Here is a 17,099-nt window from a genome sequence, read left to right on the forward strand (position 1 = left end):
ACCTTCAGGTTTAATTTACAACTTTTTTTTTAAACCTCTCTAATTTTCCAGTAGTTGCTATGTATAAATATATATTGTGCTGCCAAATTGTCTTGAGCCGTGACAAAAATGCGAACTAAAGCTCACACCCTCACACACCCACGCGTTGAGCCAATAAGGGTTCAGCTGTTGCTAAGCGAGAGAAAGCGAGTGGAATTCCTTCAGCCGATAGCAGCGCTTGCAACGAAAGACTAGGGATCAAGTCAATGTGGCATTAGGATAGTAATAATGATGATTTTACTTATTCTTCAATTATTTTCCATGAAAAAACAATAAAATTTTATCATTATATATTTATCATTTCAATTGTCTATTGCAAACCTACGTGTATTCCTGATAATTTTCTAAGAGCATGAGGCTCCTTGGTTAGAAAGTTTAAGATTCATTGACTTAGAACATGCATATAATATAAACAAACTACCAAGTCTGTTTTGGACAGCACAGGGTTCAATTCTACGGAACATAACTCAATAGTATCTCAAATTTAGGCACTTCGATGGAATTGTAGACGTTTAGAACAGTTGTAACCACTTCATGAAACTTTACATGTTTAGAAATTAGTTCTATCATACATAAAATATTGTGTAATAAGTATATTAGTAAACAAGAATTTTAGGAGTGATCCAAAAAATGCATCAAAAGATTGTGAGCTTCGCCAATAATTAGTTTTTGGATCAGGGGCCACAACATTTTTGAATGGCCCCTAAATCGAGTTTTCGTATTTTTTGTAATCTAATATAAATAAAATAAAGAGTTTGTTTGTCTGTCTGTGTGCGGCCTGGGGACCAGACGAGTGGACCGAGAGTTACCAAATTTTGGTCAGGGGTTCCTTGACCCAGGCCCCAGATCAAGACGAAGCTCTTTTTCCAAATTTCGAACCAGGGGGTCTCGGGGGCGTTTACTGGAACCGGCTTGGGAACCAGACAAATTGACCGAGAATTACCAAATTTTAGTCACGAATACCTTGGTCCAGGCTCCAGACCAGAGTTAAAAGTCAGGAGGGCGTTTACCTGGACATGTAAAAGTAGTAGAAATAGTGTTTAATTCAGTTTTCGCGGTCGCTGAAATCAATGGTGAAACTCTGATCACATTAACTTCCAAATTCACGATATTCGGCTCCAGGTCGGGGGCCACCGGGGGGAGATACCGAGATATATAAAAGTAATCCAAAATGACCGATATTAGTGTCAAATCCATAGTTTTCGCGGTCGCTGAGATCAATGGTGACGCTTCCATTAGCAATGATTTGCGAAATCAGCTACCATTGTATGCTGGCCGGGAGTCAGCGTGGGGAGAGGGGATACCGAGACATGTAAAAGTAATCCAAAATGACCGATGTTAGTGTCAGATCCATAGTTTTCGCGGTCGCCGAAATGAATGGTAATACTTCCACAGGCGTTGACTTCCAAATACTGCCCCCATGCGAATAATGGGTATAGTCAGCTAGTAAGTACATCATTCTGAGTTAAGTGACAGTTTGAGTTTGGCTACACTATATGTAGTAGTTCTCCAGATATGAGGCCTAGAAGAGAATTTTTGATTGAAATATATTGGTTTTTGAATCAGGGGCCACAAAATTATTGAACGGCTTCTAATATATATATATAAAATATTTTTTTACGGAATAAATACATTATACTGAGTTAAGTGATATTTTGAGTTTGGCCACACTATATGCAGTTTTCCAGATATGAGGCTTAGAAGAAAATGTTTGCCTGAAATATGTTGGATTTTTTTCTTTTAAATCCAAAATGTAGCAATTAGGAACGAGGTATTGCTATCTATGATTTGGCCTAGTTCTAATCTTATGAAACAAATAAACATTAATAATTGTTTTACCAATTTTACTCTGGTATTAGAGAACTTTGAATATTTTATAGCAGAAACACAGGCCTCTTATTTTCCAAAAATCCTGTAAGGTAATTGATATATCCTATAGAGGCAGTCATAATTAGCTACTCGCTCAGACTTTTCTGCAAACAAAAGTATTATTTTGCTCTGCACTAGTTCTGAGTAGGAGGCCAATGATGTTTTTTCTAAGTACATATGTTTTAGAACCTGCAATTTATATGCAGATGACAATCTTTCAATGAACACAATAAGTAAGTAAGTAATGAATGAAAGGACAGAAAGTGTATTCAAAAAAGAGTGTAGTGAAAATAGCATGTATTAGTTCAAGCATGATCAACTATGTGGACAAGCTGTGAAATTAATCTGATGTTTCAATGTCCCAAACGAGCTAACACGGGAAGTGGAGATCACTTTGATTAGCTACGTGTTGTTGACTCAAAAGTGAGATTCAAATGGATTTTACATTGACGAGGCCATTCTCTTTAGCTGCTCACCTGTGACCAGCGTCAACGGCCACAATACTAGCCGGCAAAGAGTTCAGCAAAAACGGAAACTTATCGAACTTTTGACCTCGATGCATAAGTGAATGAAAGATATCAATAGAAAAGAGTTTCTGAATTTGCAAAAAAAAAAAAAAAAAAGCGTCTTATCAAACCAAAATTGCGGATATAGATAAATGTATCTCATAGTACACTCGCTTCACTAATCTGAAATTTACTAACAAACTAGTAACTGACAAAAAAAAAAAAACCCTCTAAATCATGTTCTATTAGCTTAGTGATTATACAGCTCGAAATATAGAGAAAAAGGTACAACAGAAAAGCAATTAATCAATTAGGTGAAACAGGCTTGTTGTATTTAGTAAAGCGAAGTAGTAGTTGTATGGGATACGTAAAAGTAAAAGTTTAATACCCGATGTTACAACAAAGTCCAGTTACACGTCTCATATAGCCTCGCTGTTGAACGGGACGTTAAACTCAAATTCAACTCAACTCAAAGTCCAGTTACCTCATTTCGGTTTCTATAACTGGTTTTGACTATCGTTAGTTTAAGTTTTATGATATGTGCTGAACGTTTGAAAGTTAACGTGTAATTTTAATATGTAATAAGGAGTGCGTTTGCCATATCATTTGGTAAATAAATAAAGTACCCAATTCTGTATACCCCTCAATATTTATTTTTAGATATATGTCGGGAAACGGTCACTTGAATCAACGGCAAAATATTGGAAAAATAAAATTAGATTTCAATGAATTTACGCCACGACCACATGATTTGTAATGTAAAATCATTGAAACCTACTTCTCTTTCTTCGCCATTTCACTGACGAAGAGAGTCGTTGTTTCCCGAAATATGTCAAGAAATAAATATTGAAATTCCATTGTTTTCTAACCTGTAAATTGACTTATGAAAAGAAAAAAAATACAGAATAGGGTTATAAAGACGATATTTCTTTCGAAAACTGGAAAATATATATAATAAGCATACATTATACGAGGATGATTCCAAAAGTAAGATCCCTAAAGCACTGGGGACGAAGAAGAAAAAACTGTTCGTGCGGCTGTTGGCAACAATATTGTGCTCCTTGTTTCGCACATTCCCGAACAAGCCAGCGCGCATGTCACTGGGACGCTCAGTCTACCGCCAAGTGCAAAGTTCGCGCAGTTATTCGGTTTTGTACGCAAAAGACGTTAAACCAAAAGAAAATCATCGCCAATTGATCGTAAATGTATGTTGTCGAGTCGTCCATGGATGTCGAAACCATTCGCAAGTGGTATAGGCAATTTACAGATGGTCGTATTAAAATTCACATCGAAAAAAGGACCAGAAAACCGTCAATTTTTGACGAGACATTCGCAAACATCGAGCAAACCAGTGACTATGGTAATGACTACTAGTCGTGGAACTTGAACTAGATTTACCAATAACTAACTGATTAGTACTAGCTTTGCTATATTGAATAACTTACACTAAAATATAAATTGCTGGGCAAATGCAACGTTTATTATAAAATAATATATGTGCGACAGTGTGGCCAACTAACTGATTATATTGGTTTCATCAGACACTGTAAAAACACCGGACACAGTTTTTACTGTGTTTGATGAAGCGAATATGTTCAGTTAGTTGGCGACACTGTCGCACATTTATTATTTTATAAATAAACGTTGCTTTGCTCAGCAAGTTGTATTTTAGTGTAAGTTAGATTTACCAATTTCACCACCCAATAAACACGAGGGAGTGTCTTGGTCGTCAACTCCCACATATGAAATTTTGCCAATGGCGTATCTCGCGCTATACGGAGAACAATTCACCGAGTTGCAGTGTTGTCGGATTGCCGCTAAGTTTCATTTTGTTGCTATTGTTGTTGCTAGTTTATATTTTTTTACTATTGTTATTCTTACCATTTGATTCAAATAATTGTTAGTGTTTGTGTTATAGTTTTTTGAGTGATGTTTTTTGGACGCGTGTTTGTCATATCCTCTAAGTTAGGCAACGTTGTTCGTGCACTTTTGCTATTTCACTTTTTCTTAAGAGTCTTCATCCCGGCGAAATTAAAATACCGCTAATTTTACAGTAATTATGTGATATCTTCAAATAGATAAAAGATAATCGAAATGTGGAACAAGAGCGCCCTAGACAATATTATTTTACATGAGAAACCGTTATCACGACTCACTTATCTGCTTTCAATTTCGAGCCATTTTGAAAATCGGCATTTATTTTCGCGTTTCTAAACAGCTGAAAACGGAAAGCCACTAGGCGACTTGTGATAACGGTACCTCACGCAAAATAATATTGTCTAGGGCGCTCTTGTTCCATATTTCAATTATCTTTTATCTATTTGAAGATATCACATAATTACTGTAAAATTAGCGGTATTTTAATTTCGCCGGGGTGAAGACTCTTAAGCGTCCGTTTGGAAGGCAGCTTCACGAATCGTTCCGAATGATTCCTATGCTTCATACGTGAGGGGAAGCAGTTCTATTATTCGTGTAGACCCTAGACTTTACAAGTCGTCGCGGTCACTGCAGAATCTGTTTCCTAAGTTGAAATAACATTTGACTGGAGCGCACTTCAGCAACGACGATAAAGAAAAAGAAAAAAAGATAGGATCCAATGCTTCCTCAAACACACGGCGGTGAGCTGATATAACATGGACATACAAAAACTTCCATAGCGCCTACAAAAACACATCGACCGAAATGGCGGTTATGAAGAAAAATAATGTGGGAACTTTAAAATGATGGAAATAGTGTCGAAAATAAACATTTCTTTGTACTTCTAAGAAAAGGACCTTACTTTTAGGGTCATAGAAAAAAGCAATCCATGTTATGGGCTACTTTTATATATACACATTTACATAGTCATAATATATTTTATATATACACTTTAATTTGTGTAGATTTAAATATTTTTTTCTTTATTAGTTTTTATGTATCTTTAACTGTATTTCTATGTATATTACATATGTTTTGCAGATATTTGGAACTCAGTGTAAATCTCCTTTAAATAAGAGGATCGTTCTCTGTTGAGAGTAGAGTGAGCACAAGTAGCAAGAAAGCTTACAGCCAGTTGGCGCGTGCTACGCTTTTGGCTTTCTACGCTTGCCCTTTCAAAGCGTACTTTTATACAATTTGCCTTTGGTTGTACTTGTAAGTGATACTTTAGATCCTTCGCAAAGCATCACTGGCTATTCGTTGGTTTATAATTGCCGCCAGCGTAAAACAATTGCTTGAAGCTTGAATGGAACACTGAATTCAAGGTTGCCCCATGTAACTTCGATACTGGAATCCAGCTTGCGTCATGCTTGCACGTTTTCCAATCAATCTGGATGCAAGCTTAGCCGACTTGTAATGCAAGCTTGCAGCAAGTGATTTGCAAGTTGTTTCTGCTACTAGGGAAATAACAAAAAGAAAAGAACAAAATAACATATATACATGGAAGATGCGTTGCACAAAATAACTTACCAAATTGCTAAGTTTGCACCCAGAGAACATAATAAACACTCCTGGATGACTTTCAGATTTGCCAGTGTAATGGCAGTAGTCCTCGGGCTTCCACTTTGTAGCTCGAACTCCATGTTCAGAGCGTTCCAGCACTTGAAAGTTTTCGGAAAGAAGATTTGGGGCAGGTCGGAGGCGAAAAATATATTGGTCATCTTCGGTATCTAACACCACAGAATAATGTCCACCGATTCCTCTCTGGGCTCGTTTGCCAGTGTGTCTCAGCCTAGCAAATCGAACACCTGAAAATCATATTTCATAAATTAGAACATTAAAAACATAAAAATGAAGAACAATTAAACAATAATTGTACTACACCATGTTTACACTATAATAGGTAGGTATATTTAAACTTATGTAAAAGTCTCAGAATTGTGAATCAGAGAGAGCCATCTTTATCTGCCACCGAAATAAAAATAATCTTGTCTTCACCAAGGATGTTATAAAATAGAGGACCTGCCCATAACTATCTTAATCATATGAACTGAATGAAGCCAAAAAACTACCGAGCATCGTCTAAGCCGGCACGTCTGATTGGCTACTCTCGTTTCCGCCATAATTGTTGGCTTGAAACATTGCGATCTTAGTGGCGTGGAGTGGACAGAGTAGGTGTGGTGAAGCTGTGACGTATGGCTTCACGATTTTGTTGTATGGGCGGATCTTCTATTTTATAACATCCTTGTTCTTCACACTTTGTCATGGCGTATCTATCACCTGTAAAAGTCTTGTACGTATATCCAATTTCATGCAGAGATGGCGAGGGTCAATGAAAACATGACATACTACCCATCATGACCCACGATCCACTTGACCCAGGACCCACCGTGATCCACTGTGACACATTCCGACCCATCATGGGTTACTCTGACCCAAAACCGTACAAAACCTTTCGTCATCAGCTCTGACCCATGTTTCATGCTCTCGTCTCCACTGACTAAACAGTTTACACTTGTAATAAAACAAGGATGAATTTCTACGGTCAATCGTTAAAGCACCGCTCTGTTATAATACCAGTGGATTGGACCTTTACGATATAAAATGGTAAAGTGTTTGTAATGGGCTATATTATGATGAATTTCAATTTAATTATCATATTATTTCTTTGTTGAATTATAAATACTTTTCAGTAAAAAATAGGATGAAATTTGAAAGTTTCAAATCATGGTGAATTAGGGCAACTTAAAAGGGGAGAAAACAGTGAAAACTGTGCCTCGAAAATCAAGTAGAAAACCAGTTCTTTTTCACTAAGATATAGTCATCTCAATTAGTAAGTACAAGCAAATGAAAAAAGAAGAAAAATGGAGGCCTTAAAAGTAAAACGTCGACACATTCACGAGCGTTCGGAAGATGCTGTCTACAATGCACTGAGCAGAGTGGGTCGGTGGGTCAGAGTGGAACACGGTGGGTCGCAATGGGTCACGTCTTGTTAATCCACGACCCACTGACCCACTCACAAATCTTAAACCACTTGACCCACGATTCACTGACCCTCTTCATCTCTGTTCATGTGGATGTATTGAAAGTGAAATGAAATGAAATCTTTAGTTTTACGTCCCACGATTATGCCGGTTAGGCTAAAGGAGACGGTGATTATGAGAAATGAATGAAACGGTGGAATGAAGAAAGTGGGAGGAAACGGGAGAACCCCGAGAAATCCCACGAGCACGGTGTTTGTCCACCACAAAGTCCACACGGCGCGAGCTGGGATCGAACCAGGGACCCCAAGCACCGGAGCTGAACGCTCTACCACTGAGCCACCGCGCCCCCTGGATGTATTGAGATATGAACATTTTGAGCTCTATAACATAACAATATGGAACTATCGATTTCTCTGTTCTCACAAAAATGAAGAAGACCCACTCTGACTCTAAATTCTTCATTTATTAAATTTTCATTCGGACTATATTATTATAATTAGTTAGTTTGCTTGATTTGGAGTTTTTAATGTCCCGTCCAGCATGAAGACTATATCAGATGTGGACATTCAGCTGCACAAAAGATCCGAACTACGTGAGCTCCTGCTAAGAATCGAGCCCGGGTCTCCTGCGCCGAAGGCGCTTATGTTAACCATATGAACGAGAGAGGTCATTATTATGATTATACAGGACGGCGCATAAGTCACTTCACCCTAGTAATGTGAATGTGATTAAGTGGACAAACTGACTGCGCTATCATTAATAACACTGTGTTTCTACTGAGTTATAACATATCGATCGGCTGTAGAGATGCAAAAAATCGTCTTTTTCCGGAAGGGATGGAGGCTTTTCCCCATAAAAAGAAGGCTTTCTTATGAAAAAAAAAAAAAACGGAAAGTTTCGCTTGATTGTTTTTATTATTATTTTCTTATTCAAGCACTACCTTCGTTTTCCTATATGGGAATCTACAATTAGAAATGTCCCTATATATTATTCGTTACTTATGACTCATATGTTCAGTCCAGGGTTATCTACCATATTTTTATTGGTTTTCAAACTGGCATTTCGTTATTGGTCAGTAAGTGTAAGTACAGTAATTCTAACATTTTACAAGGGTCAGGTTGGTTGCCTAACGACCTGTGAAGTTCCTGAAAGCTATACATCATGTCATGTGTGTTAAAGAGTTACAGGTTGCATAAATTCAAACTGACAAACAAGAAAAAGTATCATAAGTCAAGAAACGGATACAAACTCATTTTCATGTTGGTATAGAATTTTGCTTACATCATGTTCTCCGTTCCGTAAACAATTTATTGTGAGCAGGGCCGTGCCGGAAGGGGGCGAGCGGGGCGACGGCCCCGGACGCCGAAGTAAGGGGGGGCGAAAAATTCGGGAGAAAAAAGGAAAAAGATAGGAAAATTGCTTGGAATATATGTATGGGGCGCCGTCGTATACTCTCGCCCCGGGCGCTGATTTTCCACGGCACGGCCCTGATTGTGAGCTTCAGATATTCAATTAGAACATAACCCTTAACTAGTGTCTTACGGGTCAGATTGCTGTAACGAGTAAGACTTTGGATGTATATTTTTATTGTTCACGCTAGATGGTTGAACCAAACAGTAGCTGAATTCTCTGGGTTGCTCTCTGAAAAAAAAAGGAAAAAGAAAGAAAGAAAGAAATGAAAAATTGTCGCTGAAAGCGTGAATCATCCAGTTGAGTAGTTATGGCGCGCTCGGGTCTTCGAGACTCATATCACACGGTTAGTGTTACAAATTTTGTTCTGACGTATTCTACTGTTTGATAAGTTTTGGAATTCTGTCTTTTTATTAACCATTCTATTTTGACTAAGGTGTGTGCCCAGTTTTGTATATGATTGTTACATTACATTTTGTGAATATGGCATGCAGTTCGCCTCAAAATTTAGTGCTAAGTGACAAGAACATACAAAGGATAGTGCTGGATGAAACTTATTCGGATATCAGTGAATTTGAAAGTGACGTTTCTGAGGGTGAAGGTAATCAGGAAGAGAGTGAACACAATACCGACAGTGAACAGTCGAATCGTGTAAGAAGAGCAAACGATCTATTTCTGGAAACTGCACAGTTAGAGGTTGTGTAAATTGTCATGTAGAATGAGGTGTGTCGTACGGACAAGAACTGAACAGTGGATTAGTTTTTTTTTTCTGTGTATCTGTATTGAAAACAAGTAACAAAACAAATAGGATGATAAAATTTGCTATTGTGCAAGTGTAAACCCAGTTATAATATATTTTCCTAAAATTTATATTGCATGTAATTTATTATTGAAGAATTACAAACAAATGGCGCGAAAGGTGTGAACAAACATTAAAAAAAAATGTTTTCACCTTGTTCGTCTTTTATATTTAGTATGTTTAGCTTAAAAAAAATGTTTGGGTCAGTTTGATCCGTGCCGCACCAGTTGCGCAGCAGATATCCACCACACTTGTTAAGGGCTAATATACGTTGAGTTTACAAAGTTGAAGCAGGAATTTAAATTAAGTTCACTACCCATAATTCAATCTAGCTGCTTAGAAATAGACCACCAGGACAGTGAAGATTGTTTTGCTTAACTCTTTAGGATATTAAAACATTCTCTTATTCATTTATCTTATCCTATATTTGTAGTGCCTAATTCTCAGCCTAAAAAAACATCTGAAATGTAAAGGTACTTCAAATGCCTGAGTTTTGGGAGACCATATCAGTTATAATTGAATTACTAGCAGCAGACCCAAAATAATTATTCTTGGATAGAGTTAACCAAGTTATGAAAATGTTCAACTTGGAAAGAAGAAGCTAATAATGCTTTATCGTAGAGTTGTGTTGAGTTCAACTTCTCTTTCAGCAGCAAGTCTATATGAGACGGAACCTACTGATTAACGTAGAATCCGAACCGCATGAGCTCCCGCTGGGAATCGAACCCGGCTTTTCCACGTCAAAGGCGCGTACGCTAACCGCTTAGCCACGAATGAGCTTACTTTACCGTAGAAATTATTGGTAGGAATATAATCAATGTATTAATGTTAATAAAACGTAAAAATTATAGTGAAATAAATGTTTAAGTTTTGTCCCACAAGATGCTGGTTAGGCTGAATGAAATGGTGGAAGGGAGGAAACAGGGGAACTCCGAGAAAACTCACACACACAGTGTTTGTTCACAAAAAAAGTCACTTGGCTCGGGCTGGGATCGAACCAAGGACCCTATACACCATTGGTGAGCGCTCTATCGCTGGGCCTCCGCGGCTCCTGTAAGAATTATAGTGTATTTAGTAAATTGACACTGTGCGAGATAATTTAGTAAATTCCCAAATCTTTATGAGTCTGCAAAAAAGGAAAGAACTTTTTGTATGTTTTAAAATATCTATTATACAAGAGGGAGATCTAGCCATGGAAAGATCTGTCATTAATAGATGTTAGAAATATACAAACATAATATCCTTTTTTTCCTGAAGTTTAGCTTCCATTAGTGCAATAATTTTAATTTAAAGTATGATTTTGTACCTATCTTCTACATCACTTATCCACGCCAATATTTGTTTTAACTTTTATCCCGTTTAGTGCAAGGAATCGTCTTTAAGTTTTCTTCACGTCCTGTTTATGTGCACCCACCATAAAATATTCCACAAATGTCCAAGATATATAGGTCTATGTTTTATGTGCACGGTTCCTGAGTTATTTGGGACGTTCGTATGTGGCCTACAACGAATATGTATACTGTGTAGGCTACTCATCTACCTGGTTCAATACTTATATTGTGGGCTTTCCTCATAGCTTACGAGTGTATGTGTATATTCATGTACCGTAACATGGTCAAACCAAACATACTTATGGCATGTTTCCGCTCAAAGGCCAAGGCCGCAAATTATATATCGACACAGTCATACTGACATTGATCTCCTAACCTGAGCAAAGTATTTGTGTTAGTTCAACTGCATTTCAATATTTACTTGATGAGTAGACTCTTTCAGTTTACCTTCGGTTTTCATATAGCTGTCTGAAATACATATGTATATATGGATATACAGTATGTTCCAGCATATTTCAGGAACGTCTAAAGTAATTTTAAGCAAATATTGTAGGCATATTAATTACAGTCCAGAGAACAGTACTGTGAGAGTACCCTAGCACACTTAGGAAGATTGGAAGAGGGATATATAAATGATATAAAACAACCAATATTAGTTGATTTGAGTTTATTTTGAGTTTAACGCCCCTTTCAGCAGCGAGACTATATGAGACGTGGACCTACTGACTAACGTGGAATCCGAACCACATGAGCTCCTGCCGGAAATCAAACCCGGGTCTCCCACGCCAAAGGCGCGTATACTAACTGCTTAGCCACGGAGGAGCTCCAACCAATATTAGTGTCAAATCAATAGTTTTCGGGTCCGTAAGTTGGTTGCCTACAGTTCTGTGGCCTTGCAAGTCCAGATGCAACTTTCAGTGGGGGTAACGCCCATATCACACCTAAGGGGAGAAGGAGGGGGTGACATAAAGTGATCGAAAACGACCGATATTTTAATGTACAGGTCTAGGTTTCATGATCACTGAGATGTAATGATATATTGTTATTAGTGTACTTGTAATGTGTATTTTAATGTTAGTGTATGCATTGGTTTTTGAAATTTATAAATGTAAGAGCTAGTTAGTGGGTTGAAGATAGATAGTGGGATTATTAAACTTTTACCAGCATTGGAAAAACCCTTAATAAATTATAGATATGAAATTTCTTATGTACGATTTTCATTCAAAATAACTAAATGCTAAACGTGTTCTTCGTTTCTTGATGTTTGACATAGAAAGAGAAAGAGAGAAAAAAAGGTTGGAGGGCTAGTCGAGCTAGCTAATGTTTCCGACGAGACGAGACGAGACAAGGTCGAATTATCGTCGAATTATTTGCTGTCTTTTCTTGATTTTCGGAAGGAATATTTTACCTCATTTTGAAAATTTATGTATAAAATGTAGTCTATGTCCTGAATTTCCTCTTAATTTCACTTACAACTTATCAGAACTCTTTTGTATTACGAGAGGTTTACGAAAGGAATGATATAACAACACATAAACCATATTTATTATTGAAGGATATTGTGTAATGGCTTGGTTTTTAAACGTTAATAAATGTACTTCAGTGTATTCGTACAATCACTTCATCAATTTAAATTCTTTTCTTTTTACTATGATTTGCTCCCCCATGAATTTGTGGTGCACAACCTCGTGTCCATGAGGGCTCTTTCATTTTCTTCATACTCTCGTTACCCCAATTGTTACATTAATCATCTATCTCCAAGGGCGCAGATCCTGGGGGCCGAGGGGCCCGGGCCCTCCCAAAGCACCTGTGGGCCCCCTATTGTATTTATAAATATACAATATTTGGCATAATTTGAGTGCAATTTGTCTTAAAATCTTCATATATATATACCTTCTGCATCTGAATGCCCCCCCCCCAAATTTACAGAGAAATCGGAGCCCTTGTCTATCTTCCTTATTCTGAAGAGCATAATGGACGTAATTTAGAAATTTCATTATATATGCAAAGAACATTGTTGTTTTTGTAACACACACATACATACATGCAATTATTTCTTATATGTTTATTTAGTTGTTAAGAAACAGTGTTAAATATTTCAACTTTCAGTGTTGTGACTGTTGGTGTTTGCCGAAGAAATATGGCGGCTGTATGCAGAAAAGTACTGTGACGTCAAGCTTGAAGATTTCACTTTGTTTACTCCATTTTCCAAATACAGACATTTTATCCTGAAAAAAGAATCCATGCTCTAACACCTTTTTAAATAAAATAATAATATCAATACAAAATAATACTACTGGAGTGAGTTACGACTTGCATTAAATAACATACATACACAAGTTTCGTTTTCGAGGTCAAAAGAATAAAAAAAAAGCAAGTACATAACAATAGAAATCATCCATGTGAAAACAATACGATAGCCGAGCAACCAAAAAGCTTTGAGCACAAATCAAAAAACAAAAGCTGGATTTTCATGACCTCGACGTGCATAAGCGAAACTTCCTCTTGTGTGGCTGGCGCCTTACCTAGCCCTATTTCAACCCAAAGTACGGGCTTACGAATGATTTGTGGCAGTGACTTTCGTCATCGATTTGATTCCCGGTTTGTGGCGCTGAATACAGAATGAGAGTTAGCTTAGCATTGTGATAAAAGTAAGGAAGGACTTAAATCCCTGAGAAGGAGCACGGTGGTTCAGTGGTTCAGTGGTAGAGCGCTTACCTCTAGTGCTTGGGGCCCTTGGTTCGATCCCTGGACAAGTAAGTTTGTCTTGGACAACAACGTGTCCGCGAGTCTTCTCCTGTTTCCTCCCACTTTCTCATTCCACCAATTGTTCCATCATCATCATCACTTTGCAATTATTCATGTTCTTTAGGTACTTCTGACATACTGTTAGTAGCACTTAAGAAGCACTCTGATTTGCCAAATTGGAAAGACCTCAACGATTTATCCCTTTACATGCAACGTCTCCTTCATCGTCTCCGTGTCGAAATCGGAACAAATAAACATCCTCCTGCAGATCATAAAGTTGGTGGTTCGTACCCGTTCCGGAGCACTTTTTTTAGTGTTTTTTTTAAACTCACTTTAATGTAAAAAAATACTCATGTATTTGATTTAACATATTTGGGGGAGTAATTTTGTGGTTCATTGGCTTTTCGTCGCGCCTCTGCCACTGGTTTAATCCTTATCCGGGCAACCGGGACCTCCCAGGCCCAGTAGCTTCATTTTTCTAAAATTTCTCAATAACCATACATATTTCGAAGACATAAAATACTGAATTCTTCTATCTTTTGTCGAAGTTAAAATCATGAACATATCGAGTTGGTAAAGCTTTTTTTTTTTTTTAATTTGAAAATATTTTCCTGACGTAACCGGGCAACCGGGGCCTAGGAGGCCCCGTATAACTTTAGTGAAATTCCTGTCAAATATTAGATCAAATTGTCACATAATTATATATTGAACACGTGACTATTGTAACCTTTAGTCGGAACAGTATGCGGCAACAGACATTAAATTTTGAGTGTTCTGCACTTAAAATATATACTGGGCCTGACAGGCCCCGGTTGTCCGTTTACGTTACGAAAATGTCTGGACCGGATTTGCTATTCTGCTTGGTCGGCTTACAAAAGCGTGACACGAAGTTTTGCTACTTGACAAAAATATATACCCGTACATTCTAGACTAGTCTGAACAGTAAGTGACAACAGACATAGAATTTTGAGTGTTCCGCACTTAAAATATATACTGGGCCTCACAGGCCCCGGTTGCCCGTTTACGTTACAAAAATGTCTTGCCCGGATAAGGGTTAACGCTGGTATAATTTTCAAAACACAGCGGATCGTCGCTGCAGGGCATCTAATTTTTGCCGAGAGGTCACTAGTTGCCAATCGCTGGTCAACCGACGCTTCTAGCATAAGGTAGCATGAGTTTCAGGTTGTTTACATTAGAAGGTTTCATTTTCTACATTTCACAAAAAACGAAACGTCCATACAAAATAACGTAATAAACAGAAAATATGTATAAAAAGTACGTTTGAGTGCGCGGACTACATATCACGTCTTCACTGGCCAACGGTTAGAGATTTTCATTTCCTCAATATCGAGTAGACTGATAAAATATTGAACTCGACAATCTACAGTGGACATTAATGGTTCGTGAAAGAACATAATTATAAAGAAATTCCCGAAGATATATATATATATATATATATATATATATATATATATATATATATATATAGGGTGTTTAATAAGTAATGGTCATAAATTAAACCGTAGATAGTACACGCCAAAACTAACAAAAAAGTCTTAGTAAACATGTGTCCGCAAACGCTTCGTAACGGAGATAGGGGCTGTCGAAAGTGTGGGAAAGTGAAGTTTAGAGGCGAATATCTCAAAATGTATGAATCAGACAGAGGGCGGTCCAATGAATGACTATTGAAGTCAGACCTACGCTATGCATGCTTTCGTGGTACCAGGTCGAAAGCTCGAAAAGATACAAAATGGTGGACAATGTTTACGTGCCGTGTGTGGTTACATAAAAAGCAGGAAATGAGAGAGGCAATCGAAGTGTGGTGATGTACGTTGTATATGGCTCCAGGAAGAATTCCGACAACTAATGCACACGTACAAGTGTGGTAGCACTTAGGTAAACCAAACGGTATGCAAGGCACTGATGAAGCATTATGTGCTAAGCAGTTAACGTAACGAATATCTGCAAACTGGATTGCAATGGGAAAAGCATGACAACATTCGAGTCTGTGGGAGGCGAGTATGGTACAGTAAAAGACTACTCTGTACATGTGCATTCGTCTTAGGAATGTCCTCTGAAGTAGTTCACAACATGCACCACCACCTCTCTTCGATTGCCTCTCATTTCCTGCTGGTTATACAACCACACATGACACGTCAACATTGTCGGCCATTTTCTTTCTTTTCGAGCTTTCGACCTGGTGCTACGACTTATGAATTACTGGTGGATAGACGCGCCCTCGATGTTCATCTTGAGCCCCCTTTCCTCGGACAATTGTCCGGGAATCCCTCCGTTTCTTTAGGGAACCTTGCGCGCGCATTGAAGTTATCAACCATGCATTTCTGCATAGCGCAAGTCTGATTTCGATAGTCATTCATTGGACCGCCCTCTTTCCGATTCATACTTTTTGAGATATTCGTCTCTAAACTTCATTTTCCCACACTTTCGACAGCCCCTATCTCCGTTACGAAGCGTTTGCGGACACATGTTTACTAAGACTTTTTTGTTAGTTTTGGCGTGTACTATCTACGGTTTAATTTATGACCATTACTTATTAAACACCCTATATATATATATATATATATATATATATATATATATATATATATATATATATATATATATATATATATAACCGTCTCCTTTAGTCTAGCCGGCATATCAGTGGGACGTAAAACTTAAAGATTTGATTTAATTTCATTTCAGAAAAGATATATTTAAACTGTAGTTTCACGTAACATTTAGCCTCGATGCTCAAGCAGGGCGTTAAACTTCCTCTTATTTAAGTGCTGCAGAAACAGCCACTAATACTACTTCTATAATTCATTTTCGACAATTTAGTTTGACAATTTAGATTTGAATTCTCTTGACTATTGTTTCTACAAGACTATTGTTGACTATTGTTGTAAACAAGAGTTTCACAACATTGGAATTGTATAAGTGAGCGATTTCCTGAAGAAACTTAACACTAAGTTTTTCCCCTGTTAATTTACAGCGATGTGTTAGAGTGAAGGAACAAGCGTTGGGTTCACATCTGGCTGGTCCTGGGTTCGATTTCCGTTGGATGATTAAAGGTAATTTTTATCATTTGTAATATTGATACTTCCAATGTAAGATAACATGGAAAATATTCAGTTTCTCTCGGTTTTAGTGTAGAGATAACTTTCTTGAGTACACAACTTCGAAACACAACTATAAGATGGCATTCGCCGTGTCAACCTTGATTCGTACGTGTTTGGCGAAAAATTCATGAATACGTAAGGCATAAGGTAAACGCCCCAGTCATGGACACTATTAAGAGCACTTTTGACAAAATATGTTGTAGGTTGAAGAGAATGTTAATGATCTTGTTGTTTCGTAGTGGTAAGCATAGTTTACACTTGTGCCTATTAAATCATCGTCATTACTGCAGTAGAAAGCGAGTAGAATGTACTATTTGAGTTGTTCTTGTAACCCTATTTTTGTAACCAGTGACGGACATGTAAAAAAGTGGATG

The 17,099-nt window shown here is 37.6% G+C and overlaps 2 protein-coding genes across 2 annotated transcripts in view; one reads left to right on the forward strand and one right to left on the reverse strand.

Annotated features, from left to right (window-relative positions):
- LOC145687901 (uncharacterized) overlaps positions 1–17,099 on the forward strand; it is a 281,153-nt gene that overhangs the window by 194,371 nt on the left and 69,683 nt on the right. The gene's annotated exons all lie outside the window — the stretch shown is intronic.
- The window catches only part of LOC145687898 (A disintegrin and metalloproteinase with thrombospondin motifs 16-like), a 176,459-nt gene that overhangs the window by 61,498 nt on the left and 97,862 nt on the right, over positions 1–17,099 (reverse strand). Inside the window, exon 3 of the mRNA XM_081761441.1 lies at positions 5,862–6,139. Within this exon, the coding sequence (XP_081617567.1) occupies positions 5,862–6,139 (278 nt within the window). The remainder of the gene's footprint in view (positions 1–5,861; positions 6,140–17,099) is intronic.

This window comes from Thermobia domestica, chromosome 6, assembly GCF_964235325.1.
Source record: "Thermobia domestica chromosome 6, izTheDome1.hap1.1, whole genome shotgun sequence".
NCBI classification, from domain to species: domain Eukaryota; kingdom Metazoa; phylum Arthropoda; class Insecta; order Zygentoma; family Lepismatidae; genus Thermobia; species Thermobia domestica.